Source organism: Notolabrus celidotus, chromosome 7 (assembly GCF_009762535.1).
Source record: "Notolabrus celidotus isolate fNotCel1 chromosome 7, fNotCel1.pri, whole genome shotgun sequence".
Taxonomy (NCBI): Eukaryota; Metazoa; Chordata; class Actinopteri; order Labriformes; family Labridae; genus Notolabrus; species Notolabrus celidotus.
This window is the reverse complement of record NC_048278.1, coordinates 776,754-795,481: the sequence shown is the minus strand read 5'-3', so window position 1 is coordinate 795,481 and position 18,728 is coordinate 776,754. Positions and strand designations below refer to the sequence as shown.

Sequence of the window (18,728 nt, the reverse complement as noted above, 5' to 3'; positions counted from 1 at the left end):
GTGTTATTATCACAGACTGTATTAATGTGTTATTATCATAGACTGTATATAATGTTTTATCATCATAGACTGTATAAAATGTTTTATTATCATAGACTGTATATAATGTTTTATCATCATAGACTGTATATAATGTTTTATTATCATAGACTGTATATAATGTTTTATTATCACATACTGTACATAATGTGTTTTTATATAAAATGTGTTATTGTATAAATGTGATAGCCCTGTGATAGGTTGTCCACCTGTCCAGGGTGTACCATGCCAGCGGGGAACCCTGTGACCCCTCACGGGACAAGCGGTCAAGATAATTGACGGATGGATGTATGAATGTGTTATTATCACAGACTGTATGAATGTGTTATTATCACAGACTGTATGAATGTGATATTATCACAGACTGTATGAATGTGTTATTATCACAGACTGTATGAATGTTTTATTATCACAGACTGTATGAATGTGTTATTATCACAGACTGTATGAATGTGTTATTATCACAGACTGTATGAATGTGTTATTATCACAGACTGTATGAATGTGTTATTATCACAGACTGTATGAATGTGATATTATCACAGACTGTATGAATGTGTTATTATCACAGACTGTATGAATGTTTTATTATCACAGACTGTATGAATGTGTTATTATCACAGACTGTATGAATGTGTTATTATCACAGACTGTATGAATGTGTTATTATCACAGACTGTATGAATGTGTTATTATCACAGACTGTATGAATGTTTTATTATCACAGACTGTATGAATGTGTTATTATCACAGACTGTATGAATGTGTTATTATCACAGACTGTATGAATGTGTTATTATCACAGACTGTATGAATGTGTTATTATCATAGACTGTATGAATGTTTTATTATCACAGACTGTATGAATGTGTTATTATCATAGATTGTATAAATGTGTTTTCATCATAGATTGTATAATGTGTTATTACAATAGCTTGTATAAAATGTGTTATTATCATAGACTGTATATAATGTGTTATTATCATAGATTGTATAAATGTGTTATTATCATAGATTGTATAAATGTGTTATTATCATAGATTGTATATAATGTTATTTTCTTAGATTGTATAATGTGTTATCAAAGATTGTATTTAATGTGTTATTATCATAGATTGTTTAAAATTTTTATTATCATAGACAGTATGACATGTGTTATTATCATAGACTGTATATAATGTGTTATTATCATAGATTGTATAAATGTTTTATTATATAAATGTGTTATTATCATAGACTGTATATAAAGTGTTATTCTCATAGACTGTAAATAATGTGTTATTATCATAGACTGTAAATAATGTGTTATCATAGACTGTATATAATGTGTTATTATCATAGATTGTATATAATGTGTTATTATTATAGACTGTATATAATGTGTTATTATCATAGATAGTATGAAATGTGTTATTATATAATGTGTTATTATCATAGACAGTATGAAATGTGTTATAATAACAGACTGTAATGTGTTGTTATTCTCCTCAGTGTTCGCCTCGCTCAGAGAAAAGAGGCGAGTCCGCGTTTCTGCGCGTCTACTGGAAGAAGCAGCAGTCACGTGACCGCAGACGTCAACATAGAAATGGCAGCCTCCTGTTTTGTAATTTAACACAAGGTCCAAGCTGGTAGAGGATCGGTTCTTTTCCTGACCCATCAGTCTTATTTCCGAGGAGAAACCACCGGGTGTGTATTCAGTATTTCACTCTCTGTGTTTGTGGGGACTCTAACGTTAGCTAAGGTTCGCTGAGGTTAGCGAACTTTAGTCTGCTGCTTCAGAGGGAGCGCGATGTTTACTGTTTTCACTTCAGGGAGACTCGCTCACCACGAACACAGTATCAATTATAGTCCATCATCCAAGCAGAGAGGAAGACAGTTACTTTGAGACGACATGTATAACAATATACCCGCGAGTAACTCTGCATTATCCAAACTATACCGCGTGTGCTACCACACCCACTCCGAACACAAACACTGAATGAATCAGTTATTGTGTGTTCGCCTCTTTCTATCATTGTATCAACTCAAGTTAACAACCTAACCGCACGTGTTGTGGTTTTATAGCTTCCTGTCAGACTAGAGGAAGAACACCTTTCTTTTTAGTTTCCTATCTGCTAATAAAGAGGTTAGACAGGGAGTGCTATATCTAATACCAACTTGTAAACAACAATCGCATGCGGACTGCTCAGCCAATAGGAGAGCTCATCGATGGAGGCTTCTGCAACCTGATTGGTCCGCTCTTACACCTTTTTCTACTGATGTGGATTGTGATAGTGTTCTTCCTCTGGACTTTATGTTGGGAGATTGTGGAAGGGAAAAAGGTCACAGACCTGCCAATACAAGCTAATTGGTCAATTCGTTCAATAATTAAAGGTGCAGTGTGCAGAATTTAGCAGAACAGACATGTAATATTCATAAGTATGTTTCCATGAGTCTACAATCAGAATCAGAAATACTTTATTTATCCTGGGGGGAAATTCAGTCATTAGAGTTGCTCCTATATACAATAAGTAGGAATATCAAATAATATTAATAGAAGAAAGTAATTAATGAGAAATACATTCAAACACAATGAAAATAATGATAATAAAAGTCAAGTCAAGTCAACTTTATTTATATAGCACTTTTAAAAACAACCAGTGTTGGCCAAAGTGCTTTACAAGGTAAAAGTAAAAGTATGTACAGACAACAGAATAAGCTATGTAGAAAACACATGGTTGAAGTCCCCGGAGATCAGGAAGAGGGCACTTAATCACCTTATTTAAGAAGGATTTGGTATTTGTTAACTTAGAATGAGCCTTTTATATCTACACAAGGAGAGGGACCCCTTCCATGGAGGCCGCCATCTTGCTCTGCAGCATTTCTACTGCAGCAATGAACAAACATTACACCGTGCACACAAAGATTACTCGATAAAGGAAAGATCATACTTCTCATGCAGCGCAGGAGCTTCTTTTCCAGGGGTTGAGCAATACTGTTATATATTCCCCTTTCCACACACTGTACCTTTAACTCCTGTAAAAGTAGATAATGAGTTACAGATTAAAGATCCAGGTGTGGACTGTGACTTTGAGCTCCACGTTAGTAATCAGGTAGGAATCAGTCAGACGCTTTCCTGATCTAGTCTGCTGAAGACGGTATGGCTTCACAAAAGTCAGGTAACCTATGGATAATAAGGGTGGGTTATACAGGGCTAGACAAGGGAAAGGCCGGGTCCTTGTTATTAAGGGGTAGTTATTTAAAATGAGTGGTTTTCAGTGTTTAACAGGTTCTCCTGCATATTATAAATGCCAGTAAGATTCATTTGAACATTTTACATTCAGCTTATCTTACAATGAAGAGTCGTTTGTCTGTTTGGAAGTATCAAGTGTGGCATTTAGAAATGCATCTTGTAATTGAATCTTAAATTGTTGTGTCGTATACTTTCTCTCGTACAGACGCCGGCATGTCTCCAAAGATCACGGGAGAGCTGCTCAGGCAGCTTCGCCAGGTCATGAAGAACTGTAAATACATCTCTGAGCCAATACAGGCCTACATTGTCCCCTCTGGAGATGCACATCAGGTAAGTGAGATCACACACAACATATGTTTACATTTAGAAATGACCTAATAGCCAAAATAGTCTAATATTTAAGCTCCTAAAACCTGAGTTTGGACATGTGTGCAGAAGCTTTCAGTGCCACAGATGCTACCTTTGTAACTTCTAATCATCTCAATCGACCTTCCCAGTTAATTATGGCCCTTTGCCCACTACTCCTCCCTTTCCCCTCTCCATGCACAAGACATGGTGTGAGAAGATCAGCGAAGGTGGCATTTAAATATTTGATTAGTTGACTGTTAATGAGTTTGATCTCTCTCTCTCCTTTCTCCTCCTTATTCTGTCTTTCAGAGTGAATACATAGCACCATGTGACTGTAGACGTGAATTCATCTCCGGGTTCAATGGCTCTGCAGGTAAGTTTATCTTGTTGTGGTAATATGCAGGTAATTGTTCTGAACAGAAGCCAAGATGTTATTGCAGCTGGGTGACAGTGTGATCGTCTCGTGTCATGTTCAGTTTAGTTACAGCTGAATGGAGTTAGCTCTGGATGTGCAATGTCTTGTAAGGTGGCTTATGTTTGCATTTCTGCAAGAGGGTTCAGAAGGTGCTCAATCACTCTCATCTGTTTGCAGCTGTAACTTCTAATGCAGATACTTTATATGTTGCTCCTGAGATCTGGCTAAACAACTGCAGATACTTGAAGTAATACTCTGGTGCATCACTGTTTTCTTGCATACTTAAGTTTTCATCCATCCAACATCAATCAATGTTTGAAAAGGTGAGATCCTCTTTGTGTTTTGTGACATATAGGTACAGCCATCGTCACAGAGCAACATGCTGCAATGTGGACTGATGGACGATACTTCCTCCAGGCCACTCAGCAGATGGACAACAACTGGACCCTCATGAAGATGGGTAAAGTCCTACTTGTTGCTTCTGTTGTATATGATTAAAAACATTTGTAGCTTTAGCAATAAACTGTTATAAAAGCACTGATGAAGAAGTGAATGACATGGTTAGAGTATAAGTGACACATTCTGAGAGTAGTGTCAGGATGAGGGGGTGTGGGACTCAGGGTTTCTTGAAGTCTTCCAAAAGGAATAAAAATTGCAAGCGATCAGAGGGAGAGGGAAAACCAAAATAAAGAAAGCTAAATCAAGAGACCTAAAACAAACCTAAACACAGTTTTACAATGATAAGAGAGAAACTAAACCACTGCTGCAGAGCAACTGACTGGAAACCAAAGTATGACAGAGACCCAGGAAAACCCTTTAACAGAACTAAAGGGCTGCTTGAGATACCTTAAAAGACTAGGGTAAAGACCCGCCCAACTTCCACTAAGTAGTTTCTTATAGATCTAAAAAGAGAGGGCAAAATTCCCAGAGAGGTTTTTTGGTGCTTCGGCTCACTATACAATGCAGGGATCACAGAAGAGCTCCTCTCACTAACTCTGAAGGTGAACTAATGAGTCAGCACAGGGAACTTGAGCCCAAGGCTGTTTTTGAAATGGCCTGCTACATACTACCTACTAATGTAGTAGGCAGTAGGTACTGCCTGCTACGTACAGTGTTTGAATTTAGTATGTAGTCTGACTGTTCTGTTCGACCTGGTCTGCAGTATGCTGGGCCAGACTTCACTGGATTTCCGGTTTCGGAATGCGGAAGTAAACAACGGACAAGCTGAAAGAGAAACTGCTTCTTTAGCATCACTTATGGTTTAAGAAGTGAATAAGTGGTTTATATGGAGTTTAATGATTTATCACAGCACACAAAAACTGAGTTCCCCCTTCAAAAAAAGAACAGAAAATAAAAAGCAGAACGAACGCTGTGCATTGTGGGAAACAGTACGTGAGGGAGACTGGTCCGCTGCAGACTGAGACATGTTCCTGAATCAGTACGTCATCTGGGTAGATTTTGCATACTGCAGATTTTGCTCTTGTTCACATACTACTTACTGAATTTTGGCCAAATCAGTAAGTACTGCTAGTATAGTAGGCGGTTTCGAAAACAGCCAGAGAGTGTCAAAACTGAGAGCCCCTCACAAAAGAGAATAATACATTTTTCTGCAAACATGGTTTTTCACTTATTTGCAATAATTTTCTTAGACAGAATTCTTTTTTTTGAGTCATATGCTGACATATGATGGACATATGAAGATAACTGTGGAATATTTATTGTCTTTGCATTGAGTCTTATCATTTTGTTGTTTTCCTGATCATATGTAGGACTGAAGGAGACTCCCTCTCAGGAGGACTGGCTGATCAGCATCCTGCCAGAGAACTCCAAAGTGGGAGTGGATCCTTGGATCATTGCTGCTGGTAAGTCGTGTCTCGGCTGTGCTTCTAGTGAAGGTATTCAGCCAGCAGAGCAGAGCACGTACTGACAGTAAGCGCCGTATGAACATTGTACTCTTCACAGGACGGAGCAGGAAATGTGCTGCGGTTATAAAACAATGTATAACACGCTAACAAGCTCAAGAACCTCAAATCGGACATCATTCTGACTGTGTCACTAATATCATTACTTATTTGTGCATCTCAATATAAACTGATGTTTAATTTCAGATCAGTGGAAGAACATGTCCAAGGCTCTGACCAGCGCCGGCCACTCTCTGGTGGCGGTGCAGGATAACCTGATCGATGTGGTCTGGACAGACCGCCCAGAAAGACCCAGCACACAGCTCCGGACCCTGGGATTAGATTACACCGGTGAGTACTGGATCAGGATTAACACAATTATTACATACACAGTTATTATACAGTGCCCTACATAAGGGATCTATTTTAAAAAAAAGATAAAGATATTCATGTTTTATTGTGATGGGGAATTTGAACGATCTGGTTTGTGTTAAATATTTGTGATATTATCTTTCTCAATCTTTGAATCTAAGAAGGAAAAAATGAAATATTCGCTTCACTGTTGCTCAATTTGAAAAGGAAGTTGAATTTGCTCCAGTGCCTTGCTGATGAGAATCTCGTCTTTCTGCAGGTATGTCCTGGCAAGACAAGATCACAACGCTACGAGCCAAGATGACGGAGAGGAAAGTCACCTGGTTTGTTGCCACAGCGCTGGACGAGATCGCATGTAAGGAGGACACTTTTAGACGCAGTCACAGAAGTCTTGAGATGCTTTCTTTATAACAAACATTTACAGAGAACTCCATGAGTCATCTTTTCCTTCAGACTGGTTCTTACATAACTTCAACATCTTCTGAAAGTCCTCGGAATTAAATCAATCAGTCATTTAATTAGACACCACCAATTTGCTTTGACCTCTTCCCTGTAACCACATTGTAAATCTCAACAATGTGTTGCAACAACTCTTAAAGTAACAGCCGTAGGGTGCGGTTTAACAGGCCCCGGGCTATGGGTGGAGATATTCTGTAAAGACGTCCGTTGCATTCTCTTCTTGTGCTAATGGAACAGACACAAACACCTCAGAGGGTCACTTTGAATGATAGAGTTAGCTTTATGTGTGGGTAAAACAAGCTGCAGCCATCACTGACACCGACATCACTCCTTTTACATAAGTCCGCTTTGATACAAGATCACGATCCAAGGACCCAGGGATACACGGGTGTCCCTCTAGATGCCTGTTTGAGCACCTTGTTCAGCGAACCTAATGGGCTCTTGAGGCTGATTGTCGGGTCTGAGAGTTTGTGTTAATTAGAGTGACGCTGATTCTGATTGTCATGAGGTTGCATTTAGACCAGAGGGTTTCAATGTGCGATACATTAAAGGGGATGAGTGACAGTCTGAGCATAAGAAGATGGAGGTTTAACGCCAAGATGAGGCTTTAGCGAGGACTTATAGAGGTTGCAATAGATGTTAAGGTTATTACCAAAGTGTTTACAGTCTTATGATGTGATATCAAATATTAACAGTTTATTGTTTCCTTTCTGTAGGGCTCTTTAACCTCCGAGGTGCGGACATCGAGTACAACCCAGTGTTCTTCGCGTATGCCATTGTGGGGTTGAACACAATAAGGTGAATGAGGTGAAACACAATCCCTGTTCCACTAAATACCTTGATGCTGGTGGTGGAAATCAAGATTCCACCTTGAATTTCAGTCATTTAGTGTCTTTTATGACCTTAATACAACCTGGCCAAGAGCAGCAGCAACACACACTTTAACAATAAGCAGTTAGACTCAAATAGTAGATTAAAAACAGGAACTTTAACATGATAAGCTAAAACATTTTCATGCAGGCAATTCTGGACTTCAAAGATTAGATATCATAAAAGATGTGAAACAATCCGGTTCATCCAGTTTTGCAGTTTAAAGATATGTAGCGTACAATTTGCTGCATGTGATGTTACACATAATTACACTCTAGATATTCGACAAGGGATCAATGAAACTCATGTTAAAGCCTCAGGGGACGTAAATGGAATATTTAAAATTCATATAGAATATCAAACTGTAATGTGTAATCAAGCTTCAACAAAAATCTGAGTGAAAATAAACATCCACAACTCTGAAAAAACTCTGTCCAAAACATCTTATTTTATAGGTCAGAGCATTTCTCAGGACTGTGTGGGCGTGGCCTAACTCTTTGATTGACAGGTCAAGAGAGAGTTCACAGCCTGCATGTTTGAGCCGTCTGACTCTGAATCTAAAGACATCAAAACTCCAGAATCTGAACATTATTCATTTACAATGGTCTCTGAGTGCTGAGTCACAAAATACTTCAGAATCAGGACTTCTATCATTTATTAGTTTTATCACTCCGTAGTCTCCGGGGCATCAGGACCATGAGACGCCCGGTGCAGAGGAGGCTGAAGTTTAGTATGTGCACGCAGAGGAGCTCGGCTCCGGGTGTCAGCAGAGCTGTTTGTCTAAACTCTGAGCTGTTTGGGGAAAGTTAGAGAACTGGTCCTGAGGAAAGTTAGTGAACTGGTCCTGAGGAAAGTTAGTGAACCGGTCCTGAGGACAGTTTGTGAACCGGTCCTGGGGAAAGTTAGTGAAGCAGTCCTGAGGAAAGTTAGTGAACCGGTCCTGTGGAAAATTAGTGAACCGGTCCTGGGGAAAGTTAGTGAACCGGTCCTGAGGACAGTTAGTGAGCCGGACCTGTGGAAAGTTAGTTAACTGGTCCTGAGGAAAGTTAGTGAACCGGTCCTGGAGAAAGTTAGTTAACTGGTCCTGGGGAAAGTTAGTGAACCGGTCCTGAGGACAGTTAGTGAACCGGTCCTGGAGAAAGTTAGTGAACCGGTCCTGGGGAAAGTTAGTGAACCGGTCCTGAGGAAAGTTAGTGAACCGGTCCTGGGGAAAGTTAGTGAACTGGTTCTGGGGAAAGTTAGTGAACCGGTCCTGAGGAAAGTTAGTGAACCGGTCCTGGGGAAAGTTAGTGAACTGGTCCTGGGGACAGTTAGTGAACCGGTCCTGAGGAAAGTTAGTGAACCGGTCCTGGGGAAAGTTAGTGAACCGGTCCTGGAGAAAGTTAGTGAACCGGTCCTGGGGAAAGTTAGTGAACCGGTCCTGGGGAAAGTTAGTGAACCGGTCCTGGAGAAAGTTAGTGAACCGGTCCTGGAGAAAGTTAGTTAACCGGTCCTGGGGTAAGTTAGTGAACTGGTCCTGGGGAAAGTTAGTTAACTGGTCCTAGGGAAAGTTAGTGAACCGGTCCTGGGGAAAGTTAGTGAACCGGTCCTGGAGAAAGTTAGTTAACTGGTCCTGGGGAAAGTTAGTGAACCGGTCCTGGGGAAAGTTAGTGAACCGGTCCTGGGGAAAGTTAGTGAACCGGTCCTGGGGGAAGTTAGTTAACCAGTCCCCTGGGGACAGTTAGTGAACCGATCCTGGGGAAAGTTAGTGAACCGGTCCTGGGGAAAGTTAGTGAACCGGTCACGGGGAAAGTTCATGAACCGGTCCTGGGGAAAGTTAGTGAACCTGTCCTGGGGAAATGAGCCAAGCATATGCAACATATCAAAGTTCAGTTCCAATATTTTAAATATATATGATAGTATGTAAATGTGACTATAAATACCATAGGTAGAACGTTTTTGTTGATTTGGGTTACCAGAGGCTTTAAAGTCTAGAATCTAATAATGTAGGCAAAAGGCTTTAGACTACCTTTTATCCTCAACTCTTCATTCCTGCAGGCTTTTCGTGGACCTAAAGCGTCTCTCCGAACCTAAACTGAGAGACCACCTACAGCTGGACTCCCCCAGCAAACCGGAGCTTAGCATCCACACGTTCCCGTACGAGGCGGTCTACACCGAGCTCCAGGCCATCTGTGCCGCGCAAGGCCCCAAAGACAAAGTGTGGATCTGCGACAAGGCCAGCTGTGCCCTCACACAGGTCATCCCAAAGGTGAGAGGTCAAAACCAGAATTACTGCGACTGAAAGAGACTGAGCTTTAACTTTCAGCTCGTTATGTTTTGGCGTGGTTAACTCCCCGAAATGATATCTGTATTTTTTAAAATGTGCAATACTGAAAGTAGACCTCATTATCTGTATCCTGATATCTATTCATGATAGCATACTCTGATTCTGCTCCCTCACCTATGACCTACAGTGCTGTTTCGCTGGCGTCACTCGTCCATAAATCTATATAAATCAACTTCTGTATGCATCATTACTTAATTTATGCATGGATGATGGTGTTTCAGCTGTCATCATTAATTCAGAGTCTGCACTGCTTCAAGTTTTCCTAGATCTACTGCAGAGTAAGCAGGAATAAAACAACAGGAGGACAGGACTTAATTTTAAACTTAATTTTCTAAGGGTGTAAACATTCCCTCTTGATGTGTTTCAGGCCAACAGGACGCAGATTCCCTACACTCCTCTCTGCCTTGCCAAGGCCGTAAAGAACGCCACTGAGATTCAAGGCATGAAAATGGCCCACGTAAGAACCTTTGGACCGTCATCCCTCAGTCACTGACTTTATGACATCTTTACAAACCCTCTGTTACCGTCTCAAATCTCCTGCTCTCTCCCCACAGATCAAGGATGCAGTGGCTCTCTGTGAGCTCTTTGCTTGGTTGGAAAAGGAGGTACATTTGAACACTTATTTTTAGTCCCATGAGGGAGAACTTAAAGCTGTGTCACAGTTTCCTTTGACTTTAAAAAAAATGAAACAAGGATGGGAGAGTAATTTTCAGCACAAAGAGAGGCTGAAACATTTTTTAAAGGCACAGAAGCTGTTATAGAGATTCTATTTCCTCAGGTTAAGTTAACCCAACCACTTCTGTTTTGTATCTGTATATTCTGAAGAAAGTAGTCCTAAATTGAGAGTTAATAAAATGTCCATTACTTTGAGTGTGGGAACCCAGGGTATTTGTGTCACCCAGCCTGGACTGGAGGATATGCTGGTGTTGCTTTAATGCTTTCTGCATGACTGGATGCTGCAATAGTGTTTTGATTTGTTTTACAGATTCCAAAGGGCAATGTGACAGAGATCTCCGCTGCAGATAAGGCCGAAGAGTTACGCAGGTGGTTATTTCCATGGATGTGTCAAGAACACACTTTGGGTTTTCCTGGTTTCATTGTCAAGCTAATCCAGTTTAACTTCATGTCAGCGTTCATGCTTGAGAGGTGGAGTGATGGATGCTGTTTGTGATGTGTTGTGATAGTGACTCTAGTGGAGTAATGCACCCCTCTAGTGGTCACAGAGGGTCAGCAAGATGTTCTCTGGAGCTCTTACCAAGTTTTTTGTGTCTTCTACAGAGTATTAGCAGTATTTTAAAGTTTCTTTATTTAACAAATTATTAAAATAGTGTTTATTCTGGCATGTTAAGGCAGTTAGGGGATCAGCAAACATATCCCCTCTTTATAAATGTTGTGCTTTATATTGTGAGCTGTGTTTCTGAACATGCTGTGTTTTCTTTCAGTCAACAGAAAGAGTTTGTCGGCCTAAGTTTCCCCACAATTTCCAGCGTTGGTCCAAACGGAGCGATCATACATTACAGGTAGCTGAGATGAACTGAAATATTGCACCAGCTTGTCTCAGTTGTTTCATGACAGATACACATGAAGCCTTCATCTCTGTTTTTTTCTTTGTCTTTAGGCCGCTGCCTGAAACCAACAGAACCCTCTCTTTGAATGAAGTGTACCTGATTGACTCTGGAGCTCAGTACATGTAAATAAACCATGATAACATTCAGATTGGTCCCTTACACTGATATGTGTCGAATGCATCAGTTCAGATGATCATAATCTTACAACACAAGCTTCAGAGGAGCTGTGAGGCCTCTGTTTTGGTTTACTCTCATATTCTTATTCTTCTTCTTCTTTCTGCCTCTGACAGTGATGGAACCACTGACGTCACACGCACCGTGCACTTTGGGACTCCCTCTGCTTTTGAGAAGGTACGTTTGTAGATTTGTTAGGGTAAGGGTTGAATTGGCTTATAGCTTGTTATTTTATTCTCTTTTTCTATACGTGATCATTAAGTAGAAAAGTGTTACTGGCATCAGATTTGAAATGAGCTTATCTTTTTCATGAATCTATCAGATGCCGATATGTTGTCTTTGCACTACTTTCAATCAAATATAGAGATTAATGATTAGCAAACCACTCAAATCCATCTTTATTAACATTTTATTCAACACCCCAAGTTTTTGAAAGTGGAGTTGTGCATGTGCACATTTTATTTTTACGTTGTCTGCTCTCTTGTTCTCTTCTAGGAATGCTTTACCTACGTGCTGAAAGGACACATAGCTGTCAGTGCAGCTGTTTTCCCAAACGGAACTAAAGGTGCATTACGTTATTTTACAAAGAACACATCATAGCAGTAAACAAACATCACATTTTTGTGTCAAACAGTGAAGCTCAACGTGTTAATTCATCTTAAATAGTCATTCTGTGTTTTGTGCATTAAAGACAAACACAGGTCCACAGTGAAACATATCATTCCCCGAGCGTTTGGATCTTGTACGGTCACAGATCCGTGTCACTGATCTCAAGAAGGGCTGCAGAACTTTGAGCACGTACTTTGCTTGCATAGCGCTGACACAGTGGGCTGTGTTAAACTAGAAGCCAGTATCACGACCCTACAGAGAATTTGACCTTCATTTTTAAACATTGGAGCAGGATACGACCTGTCAGTGAAGTTAAGAGAGGTCACAGATGTATCTGAAGCAGGAAACACCTCACAGCAAAGCAAAAATATAGTCATTCTCCATCCTTGCACTGACTTTCTAATATGTTAGAAGCTAAGTTAAAGTGTTTTATAGCCTAATGTCTCCCTTCCCTCCCAGGACACCTGCTGGATTCGTTTGCCCGTGCAGCTCTGTGGGAGACGGGGCTGGATTACCTTCACGGCACGGGACACGGTGTGGGCTGCTTCCTCAACGTCCACGAGGGGCCGTGTGGAATCAGCTACAAGACCTTCGCTGATGAACCTCTGGAGGCCGGCATGATCGTCAGTGATGGTACGGCATGTGGATCCTGTATATTTTAGCTACCATGAGTAATGAAAGTCAAGACTTAAATCTTTATGTTGCAGAATCCTAAGCTTGGTGCTTTAATAATGAAGCATGGATCAGCATCCTCACATCTTTTAGTGCACTAAAATTAATTTTCATCCCTTGAAGGCAACATGTAACGTTCAGATGAATGGTGTTTGGTGTTAGTTCAGATTGGGGAAGTTAATTACAAGCCTTGTGCAAATATCACATCGTATCTGAATAATGGAATCAACTGCAGGCTTCCTGAAAATGCCATTACTGCCACAACAGCACGCCAGACATAATAATTCTCCCTAAATGTCACGAAATGTAAACTTGTTTGAGCGTACGCTGTGTGGAGGGAAGAAAAGTTCAAAAACACAACTAACAAATGCACTTTTAAGGTCAGACAAAGCTTGCTAAGTTTGCCTTCTGTTGTGTTTTTGATAACTCTTCAGACTTTTAATCTCATGTCTTCATTTTTCCAGAGCCAGGATACTACGAGGATGGATCTTTTGGTATTCGTATTGAAAACGTGGTCCTTGTTGTTTCAGCAAGACCAAAAGTAAGTCCTTCATTGATTAGAAATTTAAAAACTACAGAGACTTTTGACTTTGTGTTTGACTCTGTCCTCTCGTCTGTGTGTTCAGTACAACTACAGAAACAGAGGCAGTCTGACATTTGATCCTCTCACTCTGGTTCCTATCCAAGTCAAGATGATGAACACAGAGATGCTCACCCAGAAGGAAGTAAGAGAACGTATACTGTGTTTAGTGAAAGACAAAGTAACAGCTTGATATTAAAAATGCATCTTAAAGGTCTTTATTGATAAGAATACAATGACACATTAAATATAGCACACCTATCAGGGGTCCAGTTAGCTTATCATGATGCGCCTCCTATTACACTTTGAGCGCTCAGAGATAACCTCTTGTTTGTTGATGGCTCTTTGATAACCTCTGGTCTCCGGCCCGCAGCGGGACTGGGTGAACGAGTACCACAGGAAGTGCCGGGAGGTGGTTGGAGCGGAGCTGGAGCGGCAGGGCAGGAAGGACGCGCTGCAGTGGCTGATGAGAGAGACGCAGCCCATCGTCTGAGGACTCCCCCCGTTGTGTGACTGATCTTGTACTCATTATATCTTTCTCTGTATCTCACTCTCAGCTTCTTTTGTAAAGCACATCGTACCAGCAGTTTTATTAAAGATCATTAAAAAAAACAGGAAAGATCTGTGTTTACTTCTGTGTCTGATAGAGATAGCCTGCATTTCTGAGATCATGCAGAACTTTAAAGGTACAGTGGGAATATTTGCAGATATGTAGCGGTCAGATTGTAGAATGAAACGCTTCCTTACTCAGCCCTCTCACTGGTGGAGCGACAGAAGCCTTCAAAGACAAGAAGCCCCTGTGATGCATGAGTTTAATCCTCCATTCCTCAAGTGTTCAAGATCTTTTGCACACTACAACAACCGCTCTCTTTGCGTGTTGCTAGTCTGTCCGTTCTGTGCCACAGTAGAAACCTGGTGGTGCAGGATGGCGGCCTCTGTGGAAGAGGACTCGCTCCTCATGTAGATATAAAAGACTGACTCTAAGTGAACAAAAATAAAATGATCTTTACATTCAGGTGATTATACACTAATTTAAACATGTCTATGAATATTCCATTCGATTTATCCCAAGTCTGATCTGCTAAATGCTACTAAAAACTACACAGTGCACCTTTAAATTACTTGCAGGAACCATCCCAAGATGTTGAAAAAGTAGTCCCTTGAAAAGTGGGAAAGTTGACATCTGGCATTCAAGAAGTGAGCTCGTTAAAGTCTGTCCTATAAAACATTTACAGAAATAAGCAATGACAATTTTATGCAAATTCATGACAGGAAAGTCCCTTTTTAGGAATGAGCATCCTCCTCATGTTAGCACCTTTACAATCAAAGGTTGTGTAGTAAGGTGACAAGGTTAGCTTTTTGTTTACAAAAAGTGTTCACTACTAAAAAAAACAACAACAGTGCATTTATCCTAGAGCAGTCACATTTTTAATCTACTTTTCATACCCTATAAAACATTAGCAAAAGCATATAAAAACGTTGTTTACATTGTTGTTTGCTAGCTTATTCTGGCACAGTGTTACACTTTGTAGAATTTTACAATCGAGACAGCAAAACCAGTGGCACTACTCATTCTTCCTCCTGCTAATGAACATGATACATACTATAGGCTGTTTTCGAAACCGCCAGTTAAATACTACCTACAGAGTAAGTACTGCATACTGCATACTGCATACTGCATACTGCATACTGCATACTGCATACTGCATACTGCACACTGCACACTGTGTCTGAAAGTAGTCTGTAGTATGACTGTTCTGTTGGATCTGATCTGTAAGATGCCGGGGCGGTGGCGCTGGATTTCCAGTTTCAGAAAGCGCACGTAAATTACGACCAGGCTGATAGATAAACTGCTTCTTTAGCATTACTTATGATTTAAAAGAAGTGTAACGTTAGCGCTGTGCATTGTGGGAAACAGTATGTGAGGGAGACTGGTCCGCTGCAGACTGAGACATGTTCCTGAATCAATACGTCATCTGGGTAGATTTTGCACACTGCAGATTTTGCTCTTGTTCACATACTACTTACTGAATTTTGGCCAAATCAGTACGTACTGCTAGTATAGTAGGAGGTTTCGAAAACAGCCATATACTTTAAAAACCGTGGACAACCTTCAGAGCCCCCCCTGGTGGCTGGCTGCAGTATAGGTCTTACAAACCAAGTCCATCGTTATGACAGATGGAGCATGGCTCAAACTAAGAGATTAAAATATGCATCAAAATCTTTCTATCATTGCATTTCTTCTCATCCTGATTTGAAAGTGTTCATTGTGTGAAGATGTTACGTTTACAAGCTATTTGATGTTTAAAAGAGAGGATGTGACCTCATGATTGACAGCTCTGTTGATAAGTTAGAATAAAGGAGAGACGGTGAGAGAAATGTTACAAACACTAACACAAGAGTCAGTAAGCTTATACAACCAGGAGTGTTTGCTTCAACGCAATGTAGTGATTGGTATTTTGGCTTCACTTTTTTTTACAATGGGAGAAGATGGGGGCACGCTGTCCATACTGATACACAGACAGTGATACAAAAAAATAGAGATGCGAACTAAAAGGAATCTTAGAATCACTACAAACTTTCAAAACACAAGCATGTCTCTCTAGTGATGACAAAAAATAGTCACAGTTTAATCGGCTAAGAATTCCTATCAGTGATGTCATGCTGCATTGTCCAAAATCAGATACACGTCCTTTCAAAACCTTGCAACTTTCTCTGCAGTCACTTGTAGTAAAGTTGTAAAAGACAAGAAGATAAAAGGTTCACCAGAGATTGTCTGTTGCAGTTTCCTTGAACTCATAAGTCAGTGTTGAAGATGTGGTGAGTAAAACAACCTCAATCAAATGTTCCTGGTAGAAGCAGGTCTTCAAACATTGGATAGTGACTTCATGGTCCCTACAAAACCTTCAGCTGTCAAACCCAGTTCTGGCCCAAGTCTCAAAGGTAGTTTTTGTGTTATTAAGTCGTCATTTCCATGCTGATGCTGAGAAAACTCTGCTGACTTCATGACATCACTACACGCTGAATTTTCATTTTTACAAAGTAGCTGCAGCGACCTTTTGATTGCATATGCATAATGATTTTTTTATCACAGCAGCTGCAGAGATCAAACCTTTCTGGCTCTCAAACCTCTAAAGCTGCATGTAAAAAATAGGCGGGTCCAGGATGACGCCGCTGCTTGGATCGTTGGCGTACTCTTCGATGGACAGTGGCAGCGACATTTTCAGAGTTTGCTTGTCCTGCACCTGCAGGGCTTTGCTCCTGCTCTCCTCCTCCTCCTCCTTCAGCCCCACCGGCAGCGGGTTACTGTAGATGTAATAGATCTTGTTGTTGTCCTTGGCCGGGTCTTGTTTCCTGAAGAAGGCCAGAGGGTTCATGAAGCTGGTTGACCTCTTCACTGCTTTGACTGCTACGGGGTCAGCTGGCTCGCCTTGGGTCACCGCGCTCTCATACACATGGGCCCTCTTTGACTGCCTGGTGAAGAAGAAGAAGGAGAAGAAGAAGCTTTATTTGGATTAAGAATAAAGGGATTGCAGTGCTTTTAAATATTCTTTCCTTCAAGTGAAGTTGAGTGAAAGATTTGTACCTGGTGCGGTTGTAGCAGACAGAGATGCAGTACAGTCCGGTCACAGTGAGGATACAGAAGGCCAGGGCGATGATGACAATGTTGAACACTTTGAACTCTGGAGAGAATAAAACAGGAATCTCTCTGAGAAGAAACATCCTCCTGCACTTACTCTATGCTGACGATACAATGATATTTACACTCATACAAAAAAGAAAACAACCCACCAAACAGAGCAGCTGTGTTCAGGTCCTCGTCATGTAGTCCCAAAGCTGCCGTCCCGTTCAGATGGAGGCTGTCGGCCATCATTTCCCCGTCCTGTCGGGCTCTGCTCATGTTGCTGCCATCGGCCTCAAAAACTGGTACTAAAGGCTGAGCTTCAAGCCTCCTCTAAATGGTTTCAATGGAAACGAAACCATGTGACTGAAGCTGCTCTGCTCCGTCTCTGTGGAGACACCCCCCCTCTTTTGTCACCCCCTCAGTTCAAGTTCAACACCCCCTCTTCTCCCTCCTCTCTCTCCCCCCCTTGTTTACAGCTCATTATTCTGTTCAGCGCGTTGGGGGGACTCTGAGGGAAGGGCCATGTTGGGCCTTTTATCCTGTTTGTGAAAAACTGTGAGTGCTGACCCAAAACCAGAGAGTTTCCCTGAACTGCAGCTAAAATGTGTGAGAACAAGAGAAGTGCTTTGTTGAAACTAAACTTTAGTTTCTGCTCATAAAAACCATCTTTATCATCTGATGTTTGATGCATCCAGCAGACCAGTGATCAAAAATGTTGCTGCTTTCTGCAACTCCAAAGTGTATCATATTGTGCCCTTGTCTTGAAACTTATTCAATGACTACTTTTGTAAACAGTATGAATAAAAGTTTAGTTTAAATTGATTTTCCAGTCCATGAAACACAGGTCCTAAAATGTTCAGTCAAGACATTTTCCTGACTAGCTTTTAGATTTAAATTATCAAAATGAAAAAAATAATTATCCATCTCTTCTTTTGAAACAGGACAATTGTACGTCCCCATTATGTTCCCTGATGATGGTAAGGGGATGAGGGGAGTATCAGTAAAAATCTAATCCAGGGAAAGGAAGGAAGGAGTAAAGTATAAGCAGGTTTCAAAGATTTATTTGCAAAAATACGTAAAAACCAGCAACTTAAAGACGCTTCTGCCACAAAACACCAACAGAAGAGACGCTGATCTTTGATAATCAAATCAAACCACTAAGAACTAAAATTACGTCAATAACCAAATCAAATAACTATGACAAAGGCCTAAAAAAATAACAAAAAACACTCCTTCCACTGAAGAAGTAAACCCTGCTGCAGGACGCCCACCAACAACACACTGGCATCGGCACAGAGCGTCTCCTCTCTCCTGCTTTTATTCTCTGCTTTGTTTGCTATTAGTGCATAAAAAGCAGGAGAGCTGCTGCTGCTGAGGCTGAGAGCATCACCTGTAGGGAGCACAGAGGAGGGAGAGAGAGAGAGAAGAGACAACTAACACCACAACACATATTTATCACTAAAAAAATATTACCTCCTATCAAGCTCACCAAAGGTGGAACAATAGCAACTGAAACTAACTCTAAGTTGCTCAAAACC

At 40.9% G+C, this 18,728-nt stretch overlaps 1 protein-coding gene across 1 annotated transcript; it reads left to right on the top strand.

Moving 5' to 3' along the window:
* Positions 1–1,610: 1,610 nt before the first annotated feature.
* xpnpep1 (X-prolyl aminopeptidase (aminopeptidase P) 1, soluble) lies at positions 1,611–14,184 on the top strand. Its single transcript, XM_034688607.1, has 20 exons — positions 1,611–1,725; positions 3,477–3,601; positions 3,929–3,992; positions 4,390–4,494; positions 5,804–5,896; positions 6,143–6,286; positions 6,567–6,662; positions 7,483–7,564; positions 9,674–9,884; positions 10,330–10,419; positions 10,517–10,567; positions 10,948–11,006; positions 11,405–11,482; positions 11,581–11,652; positions 11,821–11,881; positions 12,200–12,269; positions 12,773–12,946; positions 13,450–13,526; positions 13,612–13,710; positions 13,939–14,184. The coding sequence occupies exons 2-20, from the start codon at positions 3,485–3,487 to the stop codon at positions 14,056–14,058; spliced, it is 1,863 nt and encodes a 620-aa protein (XP_034544498.1). The 5' UTR covers positions 1,611–1,725; positions 3,477–3,484; the 3' UTR covers positions 14,059–14,184.
* The last annotated feature ends 4,544 nt before the right edge of the window (positions 14,185–18,728 follow it).

Coding starts and splice junctions, on each gene's coding strand:
- xpnpep1 (XM_034688607.1), top strand. CDS start 3,485: ATGTCTCCAAAGATCACGGGAGAGCTGCTCAGGCAGCTTCGCCAGGTC. Junction 7,565..9,673: donor GTGGGGTTGAACACAATAAG/GTGAATGAGGTG, acceptor TCATTCCTGCAG/GCTTTTCGTGGACCTAAAGC. Junction 10,568..10,947: donor TTGCTTGGTTGGAAAAGGAG/GTACATTTGAAC, acceptor TTTGTTTTACAG/ATTCCAAAGGGCAATGTGAC.